A 19,690-nucleotide genomic window follows, 5' to 3' on the forward strand; every position below is an offset into this window, starting at 1 on the left:
TGAATTATTTAAGAACTTAAATTGAATTTCTAATTTTAAAGATTTTTAATTTATAATTTTGAAAATACAGATTATTTGAAGATAAATTTTAGAAAGAATGTCTCTAATTTCTAAAAGAAAGTGAAACTATCAGTACTATTAACTAAATTTTACTTTTTCATAAAAATTTAGTTTAAACAAATATATATATATATAACGTTTTTAATAAGAGAGTAAGGCTGCTCTCAATTTCAATTTGAATGAGAATTTAATTAAAAAAATATATTGTATAATAGCAGATTGTAGAATTTTCTTTTTATAAATCCTTAACTCTTACGCATTACATACATGTATACATATCCAAACTTACTTAAATTATCATGCGCATGCGTATAGAAGGCATAAAATTTTTATCTCTACCAGTGCCGACGATTCGTTTCATGCTTTTTTCGTGTATGTGAACTTCAGTAACTACTCTCAAGTCTCGACGCTAAAATAAAAATAAACATCAATATATGTTAACACCTACGTAAATGGCATTTGGTGGCTATTCCATGCAGTCACTTATCATTTGAGTGTCGTGGAAGATTTCTATTTTGCCTTGTTGATGTGTTTCATTTATCTGCGTTGGTATAAATGATAAATATCCTCGCCATTCTACACTCACTTAACAAATCAATATTGTTTGGATTTTTTATATATATTTTATGTTTTAAAATATAAATACCCTATAAAAGATACACACAAAAAATTAGTGTGACTCCCTAAGCAAAACTATAAACCATAAAGTTAATGAAAGTTTTGCAAAAACAGTAATAGTTTTGTAAATTTCAAGTGTGTTTTTCATTTTAAAATATACGTAGAGATAGAGAGAGAGAGAGAGAGACAACAAATAAATAGATATGCGTTTTTCCTGCTTCTTTATGACAATGACTATTAGTTCTTGCTGTCTATTAATCATATGTTTAAATGCGGTTATAGCCAAAAACGCTAAACGTAAATTTGATGGAGATTTTGAATTTGCGGAGGTAAGATTTTTTACGTTTCATTATTCTCATTATATCTTACAATAAAGTTTTTAAGCTTCCTCTTTAAAACTTATTTATAATAAAACAGCAAATAAATGATCCTGGTGGTATTTGGTTTGCTTAACTAACATTTGTATGGACTTATTGCATTGTGCACAATTTTTTCAACATACACGTGCGCATACTTAGGTGCACATTACTATTCCTGATAATATATATATTATATGTGTGCATGAATATATGGATATATTATATTGTACATCTGGCATAGAATATTGAATTTTATCTCGGCCCCAGACTTTATAAGTGGATTCCTTTTGTGAACTCTTATGATTAAAGGACGCTATTTGTTTAATTTAATTTGTTTTAATAAATACGCGATTTGTACTATCCTATTATATTAGACTATACTAATATGAAATATGTCGTACATATATTTGGAAATTATAAAAAGTATTTATTAAACATTTAAATATATTAATAATAATATCCTTTTCGTACCAAAAAATAATTTAATATTTTATAATGATTTCTTCATTTACATTTAATATGCAACTTTTCGTACTACAATTAAATTTATTAAAATATATTTAAAATTTATTATTCGATATGATACACAAAAATAATTTAAATAGCATTTTATTACTTGTAATCAAATAAATCTTTCACGATAAATTTTTTTAATTATTAAACGAAATTCTCGAAAAATGAAACTTTATAGTTAGAAAGGATGTAACATTAAGAACATAAAAAAGAAAATATGAATTTGAATTGTATATTTCATTGATAATATGACATATTTATAATTTTTTTACAATATTTTTTACAGTATTTTAAGGAGTCGCAATTTAGTTCTATGCAACAAAAATGTTCACCATTCATTTTCAACGTTTGGTTTCTAAGAAATATTGATTCTCTAAAAAAATAAAAATTAAAATATATATAAATGTTAACAAATATATTATTATTTAATTGAATACATCGTTATTTAACTCAGTTAAGTATATTGTTTTAGTGAATACCATTAATTCAAATTTACCTTTTAATGTAATAGTAAAAAGGAGCATCGTTTGACACATAATATACTATCAATTTAAAAGAAATATTATTGCATTATTTTATTTTATATGCATATAATTTTTTTTTATTATAATTTCAATTTCATTTTTTATAATTATAAAAAAATTATGTCAGATTTATTCACAGTATAATTTGAATTGTTATACTTTCAGGATGATTCGAGAGTTTCAAGATTTAACGATAAGAAAAAGTGGATGCATGTTCCAAATAGTAAGTTATGTTCTTTTTATGATTATTATTAAGATTTATTATTAAAATGATCAGACTGTTATTTAGATTTAGCATTATATAATTGGTCGTTAAAGGTATACATTACGGAATTATTAATATATTATTTTTATTTGAATATTTAAAATTATTTTATAAAAATATCTATTATAATTGGAATCATACCATTAGTTTATGAATTTATCATTCATATCACAACTAGATTTATAAATACATTGTTTAGAACTAAATTATGGCCACTAGTCTCCTGGTGGGAGAAAAGTGTGGGCAAGTGGAACGAGTAGCGCTTCAATTCAATATTTAAACATCAGCTTTTCGTGCTTGTTTATTGCATTTATTTTACAACTACTGTCTGGGATCAGACTAAAAACCTCCTTAGATGTTGGGTGGAGGTGTTGCTGGCAAGTGGAAGGGGCAATGCAATTATTCAATACTACATGCAGTGTTTACTTTCATTTCTTTATTAAATATAATAATGTAATAAATAGTTATTATTCATAAAGTGTGTGAATAAAGGTGTTAGCGAATAATTAGAGGAAGTTTCTTCAATAGTGTTATGTGCTGACGGGAGTGTATGTACTCTCCGTAATGTGTAGAGTGACTCCTTCCCTTCCAAGAGTGCCGCTGTTGTACCGCTGCTGTCTAAGTGAGACTGGGTTGCTCCTGCCTTTGTGTTGGTGCGTAGCGATTGCTGCTATCTTAGGGTCGGTGTGTGAGTCAATGCCGTCGTAGTATGCGTGTGAGCCTCCGCTGTGTGCCGCTGCTGCGTGTGTGAGTCAATACCGTTGTAGTATGCGTGAAAGCCGCCGCTGTTTACCGCTGCTGCCTAAGTAAGACTGGGTTGCTCCTACCTTTGTGTCGGTGCGTAAGAACTGCTGCTGCTGCACCTAAGCTTTCTAAAGGGGGACCGCTGCTGCTATCTTAGAGTCGGTGTAATCCGTTAATATATGTAGTAGGCTTCGATAGTTTCACTCTTGATTAAGTTAGCACTATCGCATTATTCGTTAAGTTTGATTAGCGGATTCTGAAATGTGCTTCACTATTGTATAGTCAAATTGCTTACTGTTTGAGTAATTACGTACGTGTGTATCTACAGTGAGAGATGACTGTAGAAAGAAGCTTGAAGACTGAATAGTGAGTTGACTGAATATTACTGCGTAATCGTTATTACGCTAAGCTGAGACAAAGACTCGCAAGGGACCGACAAAGACTGACTGGCGCGTGGCACACGCAGTCCTTAAGTATTCTCGTAGTAATTTTCTGGATGCCGGTGGCGATCCGGTGTCTGTTACTATGCCAGTATTTTTTGTGACGTCAATAAGCATAGTTGTTGTGAGTTTCATTGTTATAATTCTTCGAAATTTTAGTCCTATATTCGGGTTTTCGGGGTAGAAATATTACTCCAGTTCGATGGCTAGTGTTTATAAACAATCGTTCGCTTGCTTATACCTCTCCCACTTTTATCCGCTTTCAACTGTACAATCCGTAACAACTACACTATTATGATTCTATGTTGACATTGAGAATCGCTGAGATCTTGCCATTCCTTGGTTGTTGCCAAGAAGTGTTACTCTTCACTACTTGTAGAGGTAGGAGGTCGTAAATTTCCGTATTCTGATAACGTGATGCACTGGGTAGTGGATGTTTACACGAAAAAATATGAGATCGTAAATCTCTGAATACCTCTTTGTAATAGCCTTTGTGTAATATTACGTGGTGACATTCGATACCTTGGTGTGGTGTCGAATAGGATTGCTTACACAGACTCGTGGAAGCAACCACTTGAGAGAGTGCTCGTTGGCACTTTGAGAGAAAAGGTGTGCGCATTGGTACTGAGTCCCTTGAGAGAGTTACGATGACACTGAGTTGTTTTGCTTTAGTATTCCATCCATGGCATCGCCACTAAGGAAGCGCCTGTGTCTCTGAGTGACTAAATCATGACTGAATAGCTCATGGCTAACTGGACCTCTATCTAGTGATGCGCTTGCCTACACGGCAACTTAGTTAGCTGACAAGAATGAAGGCGATTATGGTGATAGAATGCGATTGTGGTGCTAAAAACAATAGAGGCAATTCTGCACTTTTTTTCGGATGTAACTGCTTTTCCGGATCTCCAATGACCGTTGGAGGTTTTCCCAGAAATTATAACCCTTGGGGTTTTCCAGAAATGATAACGGTTAGGAGTTTTCCCAGAAATTATAATAGTCGAGAGATTCTCGGAATCTCGAACAATATTTAAAAAAAACTTGTATAAAAATACGACGTTAACTTACAATCTTTGAATAAGACATTCTTCAATAAAGCTTAGCAGTCACGATTAAGTCGATAAAAAATATATTACGTACGAATAACTTAGATAGTATTGAGCATGGCCGTAAATAATATATTAACAACGACTTTAATGAGTTATTTCACTAGTTATACCTATAATTTTCTTATTAGCATTTATTAAAGTCTTATTTTTGTTATGACTAAAAATTATAAATGAATAGAATTTTAGAAGTGATTTGATGTATTATTATAATTTGACCTACTACATGGTCATGCCTTAAGCTTATTTTCGAAAATATGATACTCATTATATTATTAAAAAAGTAATGATATCAAGTAGTAATAAAATAGTAAAAAAATATTCTAAGTCATAAAAACTATTTTATGACTTAGATACTCGAGAAAAATAATATGTATTAAAATTAAAGTTAACTTTAATAAACAAAACTAACGCAGACTAATTGTGCTTTACATCCACATCTCTATCTTTATATCATCATTTTTCATAATTTGTTATTAACGTCCATAGTTATAGAAATGCAAAATTTATTTCATAAATAGTTTAGTTTAATTGATTAAATATAATGGTTTATAAAAAATACTCATAAATTAGATAATTAATTTGATATTTGACACATTAGTAATAAAAATTTTATAAATTCATAACATTCATACATAATATTTATTCATTTTTCAACTTTAGATGAACTTTGTCTCCCATTAAATTGTAAAAAGTCAGAAGTTTGTTTGCTCGAAGATACGTTTACAGCGGTTTGCGTCTCTAAAACAGAATTTTACAAATCAAGGTAACTATTGAATAAATTAAATTAATTAAGTACGTATTATTATTATATATAATTATATAATTATATATATATATATAATTATATAATATATTATAATAATTATAAATATAATTATATAATATACAATTAAACACGTAATTTCAAAATAATTATTTAACCAAATATTCTTACCAATTACGTCATAATATAGATTTTCTTTTAATATTTTTTTAAATAATTTATATTAGATCACAAAGGAAGCAAGTAAAAGAGAATATATTGAAATAATAGCAAATATATTGAAAAAAATAGCAAATATATTGAATGCATACAAAAGAATTTAAATTTTTTAAAAAATTTCTTATAGGTCCATTGTGATATCGAAATCTAAATTAGAACAACACCAGATACACATGGATACTTCAGCTGAGATTGATGATGCATTTTTTGATTCTGAAGACGATGATGACGACCAAGATGAAACTAAGTAATTGTCCAGTTTTATTTTTTTCAAAATATGAAAGTTTTAATATTTTTATAAGTTTTTATTTAAAATAATATGAAAAAATAAAATTCTGCTATCATTTCATTTTGTCATAAAAATTATTTTAGTCATTAAAAAGTCATTAAAAATAATTGCTATTATATTTAGTAATTAAAGTAAATTAATTCTGATTCAGATATATTATTATTAATATATTATTATTTATGAATTGAAATAAATTAATATCAAATATTTTAAATATGTATCTTTAATAATGTAGTTTTTATAAACGGAGTTATATTTGTAGAATTATATATTCAAATAAATACGGGTTAAATGAACAAAGCCGCATTATTTCCTTATAGATAAATTTTTTATTGAAATCTTGTAATATGTTTCATATGATTGTTCTAAAATTGGCTAATAATTTAAATGTTGATATAAAATGTCCCTCTTCAGGATTGACACAGGCAACAAAAACAATTTGATTCCATAAAATTAAAATTACTATAATTGGCAATATCAAAAAAATCCGAAAATATATCCGCATAGCAAATACGGAGAAGTTTCCTACTGGGAAAGGCTTATCTTCCGACAAATTGACAGAATTTTCTGAAATTGATACTCTATCGGTACAGTAACACCAAAGCTATTAGTGACAGACTCTAAGTCTACGTGACCATATATAAAGAGCAGCACACGTCGAAGAAATCTGTCTGGTTGAGTGCGTCAAAGTAAAATAGTGCAAGTTACATCTAGTAAAAGTTCTACATGTGTGTCTACGGAAATCCGTGCAAGATATACTATTTCATTTATATCATTTATTGCTGGCCAGCTAGCGGTAAGCCCTCCGCAACTTGACTTTTGACAGACCGCTTCGAGGGCGCCGGTATAGTTTGGCATCTCCAGCAAATTATTTATCATTTATTACTGTCCAGCGCAGAAATTATCGGTAAGTCCTCTGCAACTTAACTCTTGTCAGACCGCTATAGAGTGCTCCGAAATTGCCTGGCAGCTCCTGCAATTAATATCATTCATTGCTGGCCAACGCATAAATTAGCGGTAAGCCCTCTGCAACTTGATTCTTATCAGACCGTTATCGAGGACGCCGACATTCCATGGTACAAGTATCTCAAGCAATGATACCACTTCTTGCCACCAGGCGCAATTAGCTCGTGGAGCCCCCTGCAACTTGATTCTAATCAGACCACTACGAGGGCGCCGCCTGTTGCCTTGCGTATTTCGCAACTAATTACCATACTCTTGTTTCCAGGCGCATCTCCCTCGCGAGAGTGATACTCACTCACGCCGCTATAGGGCGCTGCTGGTTGACAAGACCCAGCGAGAGTAACTACTCACTCGCACAGCTCTAGGGTGCCGCTGGTTAACAAGATCCAGCGAGAGTGATACTCACTCACACCGCCATGGGGCTCCGTGAGTTGCCATGCGTCATTAGCAAAGATGATCATCCGTTTATCAACCATTATATTCACAACGAGACTGGTCCATATATCTCGCTAATGGAGCTACGCCACTGGCCACGCGTCTCCAGCGAACTAAACTCCCATAACTACTGTAAATGGTACCGCTACGGCAATACACCTACAGAGAGAGAGAGAAAGTTCAATTTCCATACTACTACCACAAGGGCGCTACGATTGCAATACGCCCGCAAATAAGACCAGTCTCACCTTGCACACCCGGACGACACTCTGTAATTTCTCTGTCAACTGTCAGCATCACTACAAGCTCAACAATCCTCACAACTACTGGTGAAAACATTGATCAATTGTAACATAACCTTAAATAAAAGTCACTGAAACCAATTGTGCTTATACTGAATTGATGCATTAGCCTCTCACTCACCCCCCTTTCCACCATTAAACCGGTGGTATGGTCTAATCCAACCACCTTGGTCTCCTGACCATCCGGATGGCTGGAATTGCAAACAGTCCCTTATGTATTAGTCCGTATTTTCTTAAATATAAATATTTTCAACAACTTGTAATTTTTTTCGAAGAAAAACAGAAACGATTTTAGTCTTTATAAAAGCTATTTATAAATTACTTTTTTTATTTTTTGTTTTACCTTTTTACAATATTAAAAATAGTTGTCAATTCCATAATTGAATAATTACAATATTTAATATTGTTAATATTTTAAATAATTTAATCTAGTATTTTTAGATTTTTTAGCCTAAAAAATAGTTAATATTCTATATTCTTTCTCTTCTTTTATACTTTTGTCTATGTACAGAGATATACCATTAGAAGATATATTATTCATTGTAATAACTATGATCTTTACGCTTTTTAGTAATACTTATACATCTAATCAATGAGCCCTCAATTCTATGAATTAATGCAAATTTAAGAGAATGAATTTTTTTTACGACTTTTCATCGATATTTATTGAATAATAATTCCATTCCTTACAATTGTAAGGAACATTAATAAGTATAAGAAAAATATAAAATATGTTTGTCTATATGTCATACTTTTCAGAAATAAGAATTCTTTGTAATTATCCTATGGAAATATTACGTAAAATGATTTTAGAAACATCGACAGTAATTATAATACTAGAACTTTTTGAAAATATTATCACAACCAATTTTCAATACTATTCTAATACAATTATGAATATCTTTCAATTGTACAGAAAATACTACTATAGTATAAATGTGTGATTATGTTGAACATAGATCTTATGAAATAATTAATTCTTGTTTTGTTTCAGTCTTTATAATTCTGGAAATTAAATAATAATCATCTATTTATATTTACATTCCTCCATCTTACTCTTTTACACTTAAAATTTAATAGATAAACATTAGAATTTATTAGTTTTAAAGAAATTTGTTATCTCAAAAATGATAAATAAAAACGTTCTGCACGGTATAATTATATAGAAATATATTTAGGCATTGTTTAAAGATAGAGGCTTTTTTAAATATTTATATGTAAAATTTACTTTTGTATTCGCTATATTACTTTTGTATATAACAATAATTAATGTTATTCTATTTAGAGCAATAAAAATTTATTATAAAAATCAAGATAATATAAATTTATGTATTGTTATTTTGTTAATTTGTTAATTTATGTATCATATCAATATTATTTGTAAAAAACATGATTAACATATCGAATAATTATAAATATTTTAAGAAATTGTATATATTTTAGGTGCCAACAGTGTCCAGTTTCAAATCCAGTATTCTTTTGCGGTAGTGATAATAGAACGTATAGTTCCATATGCCGCTTAGAATATCACAATTGTATTCATCGTTCTAATGTTCGCATAAATTGTATGAATTTCTGTCCTTGCAAAGGTAAGTAATAACATGTATTTCAATATTCAAAATATAATATTCAAAATATCTACTTTATTTTCTTTTTAATATTATATTTCATTCCAACTGCCGAAAAATAGTTTTAAACAACTTGTAACTTTTATAAGTAATTTTATGTTAAAATTTCTTTATTTATAACTGTTACGGATTGAAGCAATTAACGGCGGAATACAAAAGTGGAAGAGGTAGAAATACCTGCAAGTTATAAACACAATTCAGCGAATTCGGGAAATTTCTTTACGTTAATATTTAAGTTACGTGAAGATTTAAGAGCAGCTCGCCACGCACCGGGCTCACTGTACCCTTAATATCTACTCAGTCGCCACGCACCGGGCTCATTGTGTTTTTACTATCTACTCAGTCATCAGTTATATCTCACTGTAATTCTACCAATCATTAATATGTGAAGATCTTTAGTATGTAAATTCTAAGTTCGATATCATCATTATAATAAAAAACTTATATTTATAGAAAAATAAAAAGGTTGGATCAATAGATTTTCAATCTATACTATTTATAAAAATTTAATTTATAAATTTAAAAACTTTTCTTTGCTATCTTTTTTACGGATTATTTTTCTTAACGGATTATTATTCATTAAAGAAATCTTAATTTCATTATTATATTGAAAATATTATACTTAATTTTATAAAAATAAATTTTATGCCATATATTTTGTAAATAATCATTTGATTATAATCACCATGGTTTTTTACGTTCACGTTAATACGATAGTATGAAAAAATTCATTTTATAATTAACATATTCTAAAATATATACTTAAATGAAATTTCTATATATTTTTATTATGCTAGATTCAAAACATATGCATTTAAGAAGATTACAACTTCAACATCAAAGCAAGAAAAGTTATAAATTAACTTTTACTCCAAAAAATTTTAATTATGATAATCATCACTACCAATATGTCAAATATTCAAAAGGAAACAAGGTAAAAAAATTTTGTACTATATTATATTTTATTCACTCTTTTTTTAGTTTTACTAAAAATAGTTTTAATTAGAGAAAAACAAAACTATTACTCGTAACGAAAATAATGTAAAATATTATTAGTATATTTTTATGTGTTATAGTACTATTTTTGATTGATTTAATTATTAGCAACATTAGTTTTTCAAGTTGTAAGCCATAAAAAATAAAAAATTTATGATTTATAAGTGATGAATATACAAAAAATTATAATTATTTAGTTTGTTCAAACTTTTATAGAAATGATTAATAATTATAAAAAACTATTATATTTTCATTTATGGATGTTACGTTGTTTTTTTTTATTATAATTTGATCTTGTATATTGGAAGTTCTCTCAATTATGATTCCCAATTGATGTTTCGTATATGTGCCTTCTGATTTTATTAAGAAAATCTAGATATTTTAAACTATTGTTTTTTACAATACCAACATATTGCAGGTATTTGTATAACGAAATGGCTTTTGTTAATTAACTGTTTATGCTTGCTAACATCTCTTATTAATAGAGTGTCACTAGAAGCAGATATTGAATGTAATAATAGATCTAGCTTCATCGATGTAAGTGTTTAAGTTCGATTACGCATTGCTTAAGGTTTCAAATTAATTTATCTATTTGATTTCAGATTTATTTTTATGACCTTACCAATTCCATTGTTTACTGATTATGTACTGGACGTGATCAACCTGCCTTCTTTACTGTAATCGTTTGTAATAGATGTTTAATTCGCATATTTCACTAAGTTGAACCAGTTATCTCTATCATGTATATCATGTCATCTATCTCATTTACACTATTTTCGTCTTGAATATTCATCTCTAATTTTCCGACATATTTTTTGTCTCATTCTTCAATTTTTGTCATATAAATCTATCTAATTCACTTAATTTTGTATTAAATTTTCTGTTTATTACTTATACAATCAAACATCGAAATAATTTATACATAGCGTTTCATATGGGCTTAAATTTGCCTCAAATATTTTCCGCGAAGCATGAGTAAGTTTTGTATTCAGAACTCGTTGATATCTTTCTTCGTTATTATATAAAATTATGTATATTTCATTATCATTTTTACTCCCTAATAAACTATGCATGTTTCAATTTTATGATTTTTTTTACGTATTAAGAATATCAAACTTAAGACCATCGTTAGATATCTTTACGCGCTCTCTCTCTCTATCTCTCTCTCCCTCTACGCAAAAGAAGTATAAACAGTAATTAACCAACATCATTAATTAAATCTATATATTAGCATATATTCAACTCATTACATTCACGAAGTTTTGCTCACTGTAAAGATGTATAAAAATATTATTTTTAATTCTTAACTTTATAGAAATGTTTTCTGTACATGATTTTATTCATTTAAACTACTTGTGCCTTTTATATTCAGTCTTTTCTCTTTGGAACTCTTTGTCATATGCAGCGGAATAAATAAAACATTTATAATTCATACATAACGACAAATGAATAAAATTTAATACTAATATTGAGTCAGTCAGTTTGATAATAACTAATTATCAGAAATAGTTTTACCCTTATTTTTCTTGTCGATTTAATATAAGTAAATGGTTAAAATTTATGTGGAGTTCATTTTTTTTCTTGAAATAAAAAAATCTCTTCATGCATCAATTTTTTTGTTTAAAAAGTGTTTACTAGTAAAATTGTCTCAAATTATTTAATATATGCGAAATAACAAAGTTGAAAAGATAATATATGAAAAATATTATATAAATATATCAATTTATATAGGGAGAACAAGTATCTTTTACCATTCTTTATTAGTTTCTTCACGATTTGTCGTGATATTTTTTTAACTTTAAAACACTTCTAAATCAGTATCATGGAAATATAGAAGTAACTTTATATAGCATTTGATATTGAAGCCTAATTTTAAAAGAACATTTCTTTTCTAAGTGCTTTTTACATTCGTTATAATTATATTGTATATTCTTGTTTTAATGATAAAATTAAATTAAAATCCATTTTATTCAATTAAGAATATTTGTCAGGATATAACTAAAAGAGAAATGTGAAAACGGCAAAGATTGCATTCAATAATAGGATAGGTAATCTTTTAATATAGAATGCACTATAAAAAAAACTAGAAATTTTATTTAAAGATTACATATCATAAACAAAATAAAATTAATCCATCTATACTATATCTAGCCATATTTGATAATATATAGGATCATAAGTATAATGCAAAATATTTGGTGGATAAGATTATGAAGAAACAAAATTTACCACTGCAATCAAACCGACTGCCACAAAATAGTAAAGAATGTCCGTCATCATCTAAACCAGCAATGGCCAATCGCCTTCTTGATTGGTTCTCTGTTGTTATAGCGGACTCGAAACATCAACAACAACGTTCAAAATCTAAAGGTATAAAACTTTTCCTAATAGTTATATTTCCGATATTCTTCTTTAAAATTAAAAAAAAATTAATTTTTTAATAAATTGATTATTTTGTATGAACAAACATTATTTTATTCGTGAATATTTTTGCTTTGTTAACATTTTATAAACTAAGATTTTATTTTTACAGTGCACTCCTTTTATTAACAAAATATAAAATATCTTTTATTTACAAAAATTAAGTAGTTTTAGTACTTGAAATTAATAAAATAATTGCTAATTGGATAATAATACATACATACATACATATATATATATATATATATATATATATGATAATGTAGTTATGATAATTTAGTTATAATAATCAAATTATTTAGCGATGTCTACCTGAAATAAATAATAATTAATTTTGTCATATCTCGATTCTTTTATGAATAACGGAAATTGTTATATATTTATTGCGATGTGCAATGAATTGGTTTACCCCATTACAATTTGTCTTAACTACACTTATTTAAGCTTTGCTCTGAATCTACCCTGATTTAATATTTTCTTTAAGAATGAATAACATAGCAACATTGTATTTGATACATAATGGTACAATTATTTAAAAATATTTTAATTAAAACAGTAAATTACATGTATTCTTTAATAAAAATTTGTATTTTAATTTATCATGTTTGATACATTTTTTATTTATTACCAAATATCCAAAATTTTAGGAGAACTGTATGTGAAAACTAATATTTAATTAACTAAAAATTAATTTAGTAATTCTATCCCTCATTTACATAACTTAATAGCAGCTAATTAAAATTCTATTATAAAGTATTTATAATATTAGATAAAGAATAAAGATTAAACAGCCTAATTTCCTTTTAAAATTTGATCGTATTTGCAGTTAAAATTAGTTGATGTTAAATTTTAATTAAGTAAATAGGAAACTCGCATCACCTTACTAAATTTCAAAATAGTAATTAGTTAGGTTTTAAGTTTAGTGTATCAAAATATCTCTTATATGAGTACGACGTTTAGATCAAATTCTAGCCTTTATGTCGCGATTGTATTGAAAATATAATATTAATAATAGATAAAAAGTAGCTCTGATGGAAATAACCAAATTATAAGAAAAGAAATAATTCCGTAGAAATAGGATCAGTGTTCGGGATTGAAGCAATTTCCAAGATCGTTGACTCTCGGTATTTCTAGTCCCTCTAGCTCTCAAGTTTCTGAAAACACTTGGGTACGAGAATGTTCGTGTACTTATTCTGTTTTGGTTTGAAATGGCCTACAATGTTTATATGGTCTTCAAGTAGTAACGTCGCTTGAAATTCTCCAAATTTCTTGAGCCATATTTTTTCTTAGAATTCTCGAATCCTCTAGAGTTTTCTTATGCGCCTCGTGCAAGATTCCAGTATAGCAACAACGATGCCTTATTGCCAGCTAGGTAAACTGCCGTGCGGATATTCAAGGGCAGCACACTGCGCCTAGACACTCATTCTAAATTACTCAGTCTATCAGTTATCAGTAATTGCACTATTCAGCCAGTGTTTTCCGCCATACACCAGTCATTCAGTTACACTCATATTTACATAATTCAGTCAGACTACAGCTATAAGCTAGTTACAGTGAATACAATGCCAATACAGTAAAGCCATTATATTTAATAGCAGTTCAACCCTCAAGTGCGCAATAATTTAAAGCAGTCAAGAGTGCTGATTGCATTATAAAAATGAACACGACTATAAGAAGCGCAATATCTAAGCACTCATCACAAAATCCGGCAAAACTAATTGCGTGATAAGCACCTAGCCGCGAAGACCACCTCTCATTGTGCGATAAACACCAAGCCGCGAAGGGTACCTCTCTCATACGTTACATTCACATTTAGAAGTATAGATTATAAGTCTAGATTGTAAAATAAAAAATCTTGGTTTAAAAGAATTCTAATATGTTACCAAGTAGGATTAGTTTTAAAACAAAATATATATGTACTAAAATAATTTCTTTATTATTATTATTAAAGGTATTTATATTACATTTGAATTTTCTTTAAGTTTAAAAAACCCTTCTGTTTCAATATGTTCTTATATTGATTTAAAAAAGAAAAAATTTTCATATTGTCTGGGATCAAACTAAAAACCTCCTATTGATGTTAGGTGGAGGTGTTGCTGGCAACTGGAAGGGGCAATGCAATTATTCAATTCTACACGTAGTGTTTCTTTGCTTTCTTTTATTAAATACAATAATATAATAGACAATGGGCATAGTGTATGGATGATGGAATGAATGAATAATTTGATGAAGTTTCTTCAATTGTGTTACGTGCTAAGGAGAGTGTGTATACTCTCTGTAATTTTAGGAGTGACTCCTTCCCTTCCGAGAAGTGCCGCTGTTACCGAAGCTTTCTAAAGGAGACCGATTTGTTGCTGCCTTAATCATCGGTGTGATCCGTTAAAACTTGTAGTATGATTTCGATAATTTTACTTTCGATTATGTTTGCACTATCGCATTATTAGTTTAAGTTTAGTTAATGGATTCTGATAGTATGGCATCACTATTGGATTGTTAGATTGCTTATTGTTTGAATATTATGTACGTGTATTGCTACAATGAGTGATGACTGTAGAGAGCAGCTTGATGATTGAATAGTAAGCCCGTCATGATGACTGCGTAATTGTTACTAGATTCAACCCTTAAATATTCTCGTGGTAGTTTTAGACGCCGGTAGCAATCCAGTGTCTGTTGCTATGCCGATATTTGTTGTGACGTCAATAGGACAAAGCCTTGCAAGGTTCATTGGCATTACTTTTCGGAATTATAATTGTATATTCGATTTTTCGGCGTAGAAACAATTCTCGAGTTCGCTGGCTAGTGTTTATAAACAACTGTCCGGGAGCTCATACCTCTCCCACTTTTGTATTCCGCTTTCAACTGCTTCAATCCGTAACACATATCTTTAATAATAAACTTTGGTTTATATCAATAATATTCCAATAATTATTTAAAAACTTTTTTGATAATAAATGTTTATAATTAATAATATAATTTATATAATATAATATATATTATATTATAATATAAAATAAATATATATAAGTAAATAATAAATGAAATGGTTTGATTTTTAATATAATGAATTGAGAAAAGTTTTTCTAAAAATTAATTTGTAACAAATTATGAATTAAATATGCCCTTAATTGATTACTTAGTATTTTTAATTACTTTTCATTTTTTAATTCTACCTATATAATAAACTATAAAGAGCCAATTACTAGATTATATGTAATATAATGAAAAACAAAATTAATTATATGGGTTCAGGATTGGAGCACGTTCCAAGAAATTTCATTCTCCGAAAATCATAATCGTTATAGCTCGCAAAATCGTAAATATTGATTAAAAAATTCCTCGATTATTCTAAAGCCTTAGCTTGCAAACGTCTGGTACTGTTTATGTAATCTTCGCATAGCAATGACGGTTGGAATTCTCCAACCATCTAAAGCTTACTTTCCGAGAATTCTTGAAACGTCTAGAGCCTTAGTCTCGAAGTCCTGTACAATTCTCCGCATAGTAGTACCTGTCTATTGTTGCCAGATAATCAAACTCGTTCGAATATTTAAAGCAACGACGCGTCGAAGCTCACTTAATTGTTTGAGCTATCTAGGAGGAAATACATTGTACTACAAGACGTCGCTACATATTACAACTGCATTCTGGATGAAGACAGCAACACTTCTGTACTAAATCTGTATCAAGACATCACTACATACAATTTCTCCACTCTGCATCAAGGCGCCAAAACTTCTTTGCTACATCTGCTCCAAGACAAAACGCCGCTACATTACTGCATTTAAATTAATTATATTTCCACCAAGCGTACTACACCAAAAGGACCCGGAGATTTACAACCTTCAACCTCAACTTGTAGTACTTGCTACCTCAACGTGTAAACCACTTAGAAACGGCAAAATGTCAACGTTTCTCATCAACAAGGTAAAATCATAATTGTGTATTTGTAAAATAAAACTCCATAATAGTACGAAAAACCATTGTGTTGATTACTAAATTGAAGCATTAACCTCTCACTTATTCACACGGTTCCACCAGTAAAATGGTGGACGTGATCTAATCCAACCATCTTGGTCATTCGGCCACCGGGTAACTGGAATTCCGAACAATATGTATAAAATTATATAGATAAATACTGTAGAATTGTATCTTTATTACTTTTAGACAATATTAAACTATATTTTGTAATTGTAATTGCAATTGACATTTTAAAAATATCATAATTAAGACGTAGTCAAGAAAAATGTAAGTGATTTTAAAATTGTTGAATATAAAATGTTAAAATATATTATTTACGTATATCATCATTCTTACTATTTTGTTTCTTATATGTTAATAAATATAATAAATACTCTTTATCAAAGGAGTAATAATTGTCAATATAAATAATTCCATACAAATTTTATAAACATGAAGAATAACTTCTAATTGCCAGGTCACTTTCCAATTGGTTGTCAAACCGAGGTGCAATGGATGTTTGGACATTTAGATACTGATAACAATGGTAAAATTTCTTTATTAGAACTCTATGGATTGGAACATGACCAAAATGAACCTTGCCTCAAACCGTTTCTTGACGCTTGTGATATTAATAGGTTTGTTTCTTTACAATAAAATGAATAATTATAATTATACAAATTTTTTCATTTGCAAGAATTAAATAAGATAAAAAATTTTCTTTATTAAATAATGTGCAAGCAATTATATAGTCATATTTTGATAAGATAATTTTTACGATCATGTTTACATCTAAAATATTTTTATAATATTTTTCTTATAATATACTAATATACTAAATATAATAATTCTTTAGTATTAAATATCTTTTTAATAATCAACATCTTTTTTGTTTTACACTTCTGCAAAGCAATTCTATTCAAATTTATTCAACTTAAATAAATAGAAAATGAAAATATTTTTATAAAAAAACAGTTTTTTACAAATAAAAATGATCTCAAACCCGTTTTGACACTGCATATTTGACTTACATCTATGCATAATATGAAAAAGTCTAATTACATTTTGTATACTTGTGCCATAATTGGTTATGCTTTGGACTAGAAATATTTATTTTTGTTGTATTAATAAGAAATAAGTATTAACTATGTTCGAAACTATTTGATTTCTTGACTTGAACTGCCAATGTTTCGATAGCTTTAATTTATCGTCTGCCTTAGCGGGTGCTTGGAAAGGAGTTAAGTGGAATGATTATAGAAATACAGTATGCAGTTGCTTCGAACTGATCTTGTATTGAATAACTTATCTACTCGAGATGCTCCTTGGAAGATGGTGATGAATTGTTCTTGCTGATTTTGCAAGTATCAGTAATGTTTAAACACGCTCCTTATTATTGAGTATGTCTTGTGTAGTCTAACGTTTTCTTGATATGAAGGAGATAGTGTCAACACATTTTATTTGCTGCATAGGAGAATTGATGCATTTTTCTTCTATCGTAGACATACTTACAGCTTGATCACTACAGTATCAACAGTAAGGGCCTCCCTTCTTCTTCCTTGGCTTCTCCACTTAGACAGCGCTTGTGCCTGTATCGTTCCCACTTATAAAGCCTCTGACCAAACGTCCCTGCTTAGAGAACGCCTCCGCCTTAGGTTTCTCCAATCAGAGCGTTCCGCTGTCTTAGGCGTCTCCAATTAGAGTATCTCGCCTTCGGCGGCACGTCCGAGCGAGCGCGCATGTGTCTTCCGTCTTCAGAAAGAGTTTGGTCTTGACAGCGGCTACGCCTTCAATCAGAGAGAGTAGTCTTCTCGTAACTTTCCCGCAAGGGGAATCCCTGACTCAAGCGCCCTCACTTGCTTTATCCAAGCGACAGTATGGCTAAACTTGAGATCAGTGGGTAAGGTTGTGTACCGTTAGATTTTTAATTTTGGGTGTAGCGACTATTTCAAGATGTTTAATGAAATAGGTTTTTCGCAGATCTTTAACGACTTGAGTCTTTCCAGATGTCTGACACACGCAGAAAGTTCTCGTAATCTCGAACAAACTAAGATAAGCTTGTTTTGAATTATTTCAAGGGAATGTTATTAATGTTTTATTTCTTACATTAAAAATTAATATTTTATATTGTTATAGTAAAATTAATATATTTTATAATACAAATGTTATTTATTAAAAAAAAAAAATATTTATAATAATCCGTTTCAATAAATATTTAATATAATGAATGTAGATGAAACAATTAAATAAGAAAATGTTTTTATCAAGTATATATAAATATATTGAACTCTTACTTTTATCTAAACTTTGCCACATATAACTAAGAGAATCGACTAAATTTACTCACCAAAGGAAGTTTCAAAATAAGATTATTATGCATCCAGATTTAGGTATCTTACAAAATTCTACTTTATGAAATCAAAACAGCATATTCTACTTGTTTCAAGAAAGGATTTGATTCGGTTTGGTTCGATTATTTTTTACTATTATCTGGGATCAGACTGAAAACCTCCGTTGGATGTTGGGTGGAGGTATTGCTGGCAAGAGGAAGGGACAATGCAATTATTCAAGACTCCTTGTAGTACTTATTATCTTTCCTTTTATTAAATATAATAATATAATAAATAATTAATGATCATGAAGTATATGAATAATGGTATGATTGAATTAAATATATGAAGTTTCTTCTATATTGTTACGTGTTGATGAGTGTATATCCTTTTCGTTGTATAATGAGTAGGTGCTATCATACTATGCGTTAGAGCCGCCGCTATTTGTATTATGCGTTGATGTCGCCGCCGATATATACGTCAGTCTAATCCGTGAGCATATATAATATGATTTTTATGTTTACACTTGTTTGAGAATAAGAGACTCCGTTTAATAAGGCAATAAAATATCTGACAAGTAATGTCATGAAAATTGTATTTAAGACTTCAAAACTTTCCTGCTCATAATTATTTGTACTAGTGTCATAAAACATCTGGAAAACTCTAGCGGAACGTGCTCATACTCCCAGTGCAGTAGAACCTAATGGGTTTACTGCCGCGAGAACCCCAAAGTAAATTCAGAACGAATATCAGATATGCGTGAA

The 19,690-nt window shown here is 29.1% G+C and overlaps 1 protein-coding gene across 1 annotated transcript in view; it reads left to right on the top strand.

Annotated features, from left to right (window-relative positions):
• The first annotated feature begins 851 nt into the window (after positions 1-851).
• The window catches only part of Cow (Proteoglycan Cow), a 31,909-nt gene continuing 13,070 nt past the window's right edge, over positions 852-19,690 (top strand). The window contains exons 1-8 of the mRNA XM_011504401.1: positions 852-1,007; positions 2,240-2,297; positions 5,290-5,392; positions 5,739-5,858; positions 9,044-9,189; positions 10,026-10,162; positions 12,405-12,594; positions 17,078-17,237. Of these exons, the coding sequence (XP_011502703.1) occupies positions 882-1,007; positions 2,240-2,297; positions 5,290-5,392; positions 5,739-5,858; positions 9,044-9,189; positions 10,026-10,162; positions 12,405-12,594; positions 17,078-17,237 (1,040 nt within the window). The 5' untranslated portion in view covers positions 852-881. The remainder of the gene's footprint in view (positions 1,008-2,239; positions 2,298-5,289; positions 5,393-5,738; positions 5,859-9,043; positions 9,190-10,025; positions 10,163-12,404; positions 12,595-17,077; positions 17,238-19,690) is intronic.

The sequence above is a fragment of the Ceratosolen solmsi genome, unplaced genomic scaffold (genome assembly GCF_000503995.2).
Source record: "Ceratosolen solmsi marchali unplaced genomic scaffold, CerSol_1.0 scaffold17, whole genome shotgun sequence".
NCBI classification, from domain to species: Eukaryota; Metazoa; Arthropoda; class Insecta; order Hymenoptera; family Agaonidae; genus Ceratosolen; species Ceratosolen solmsi.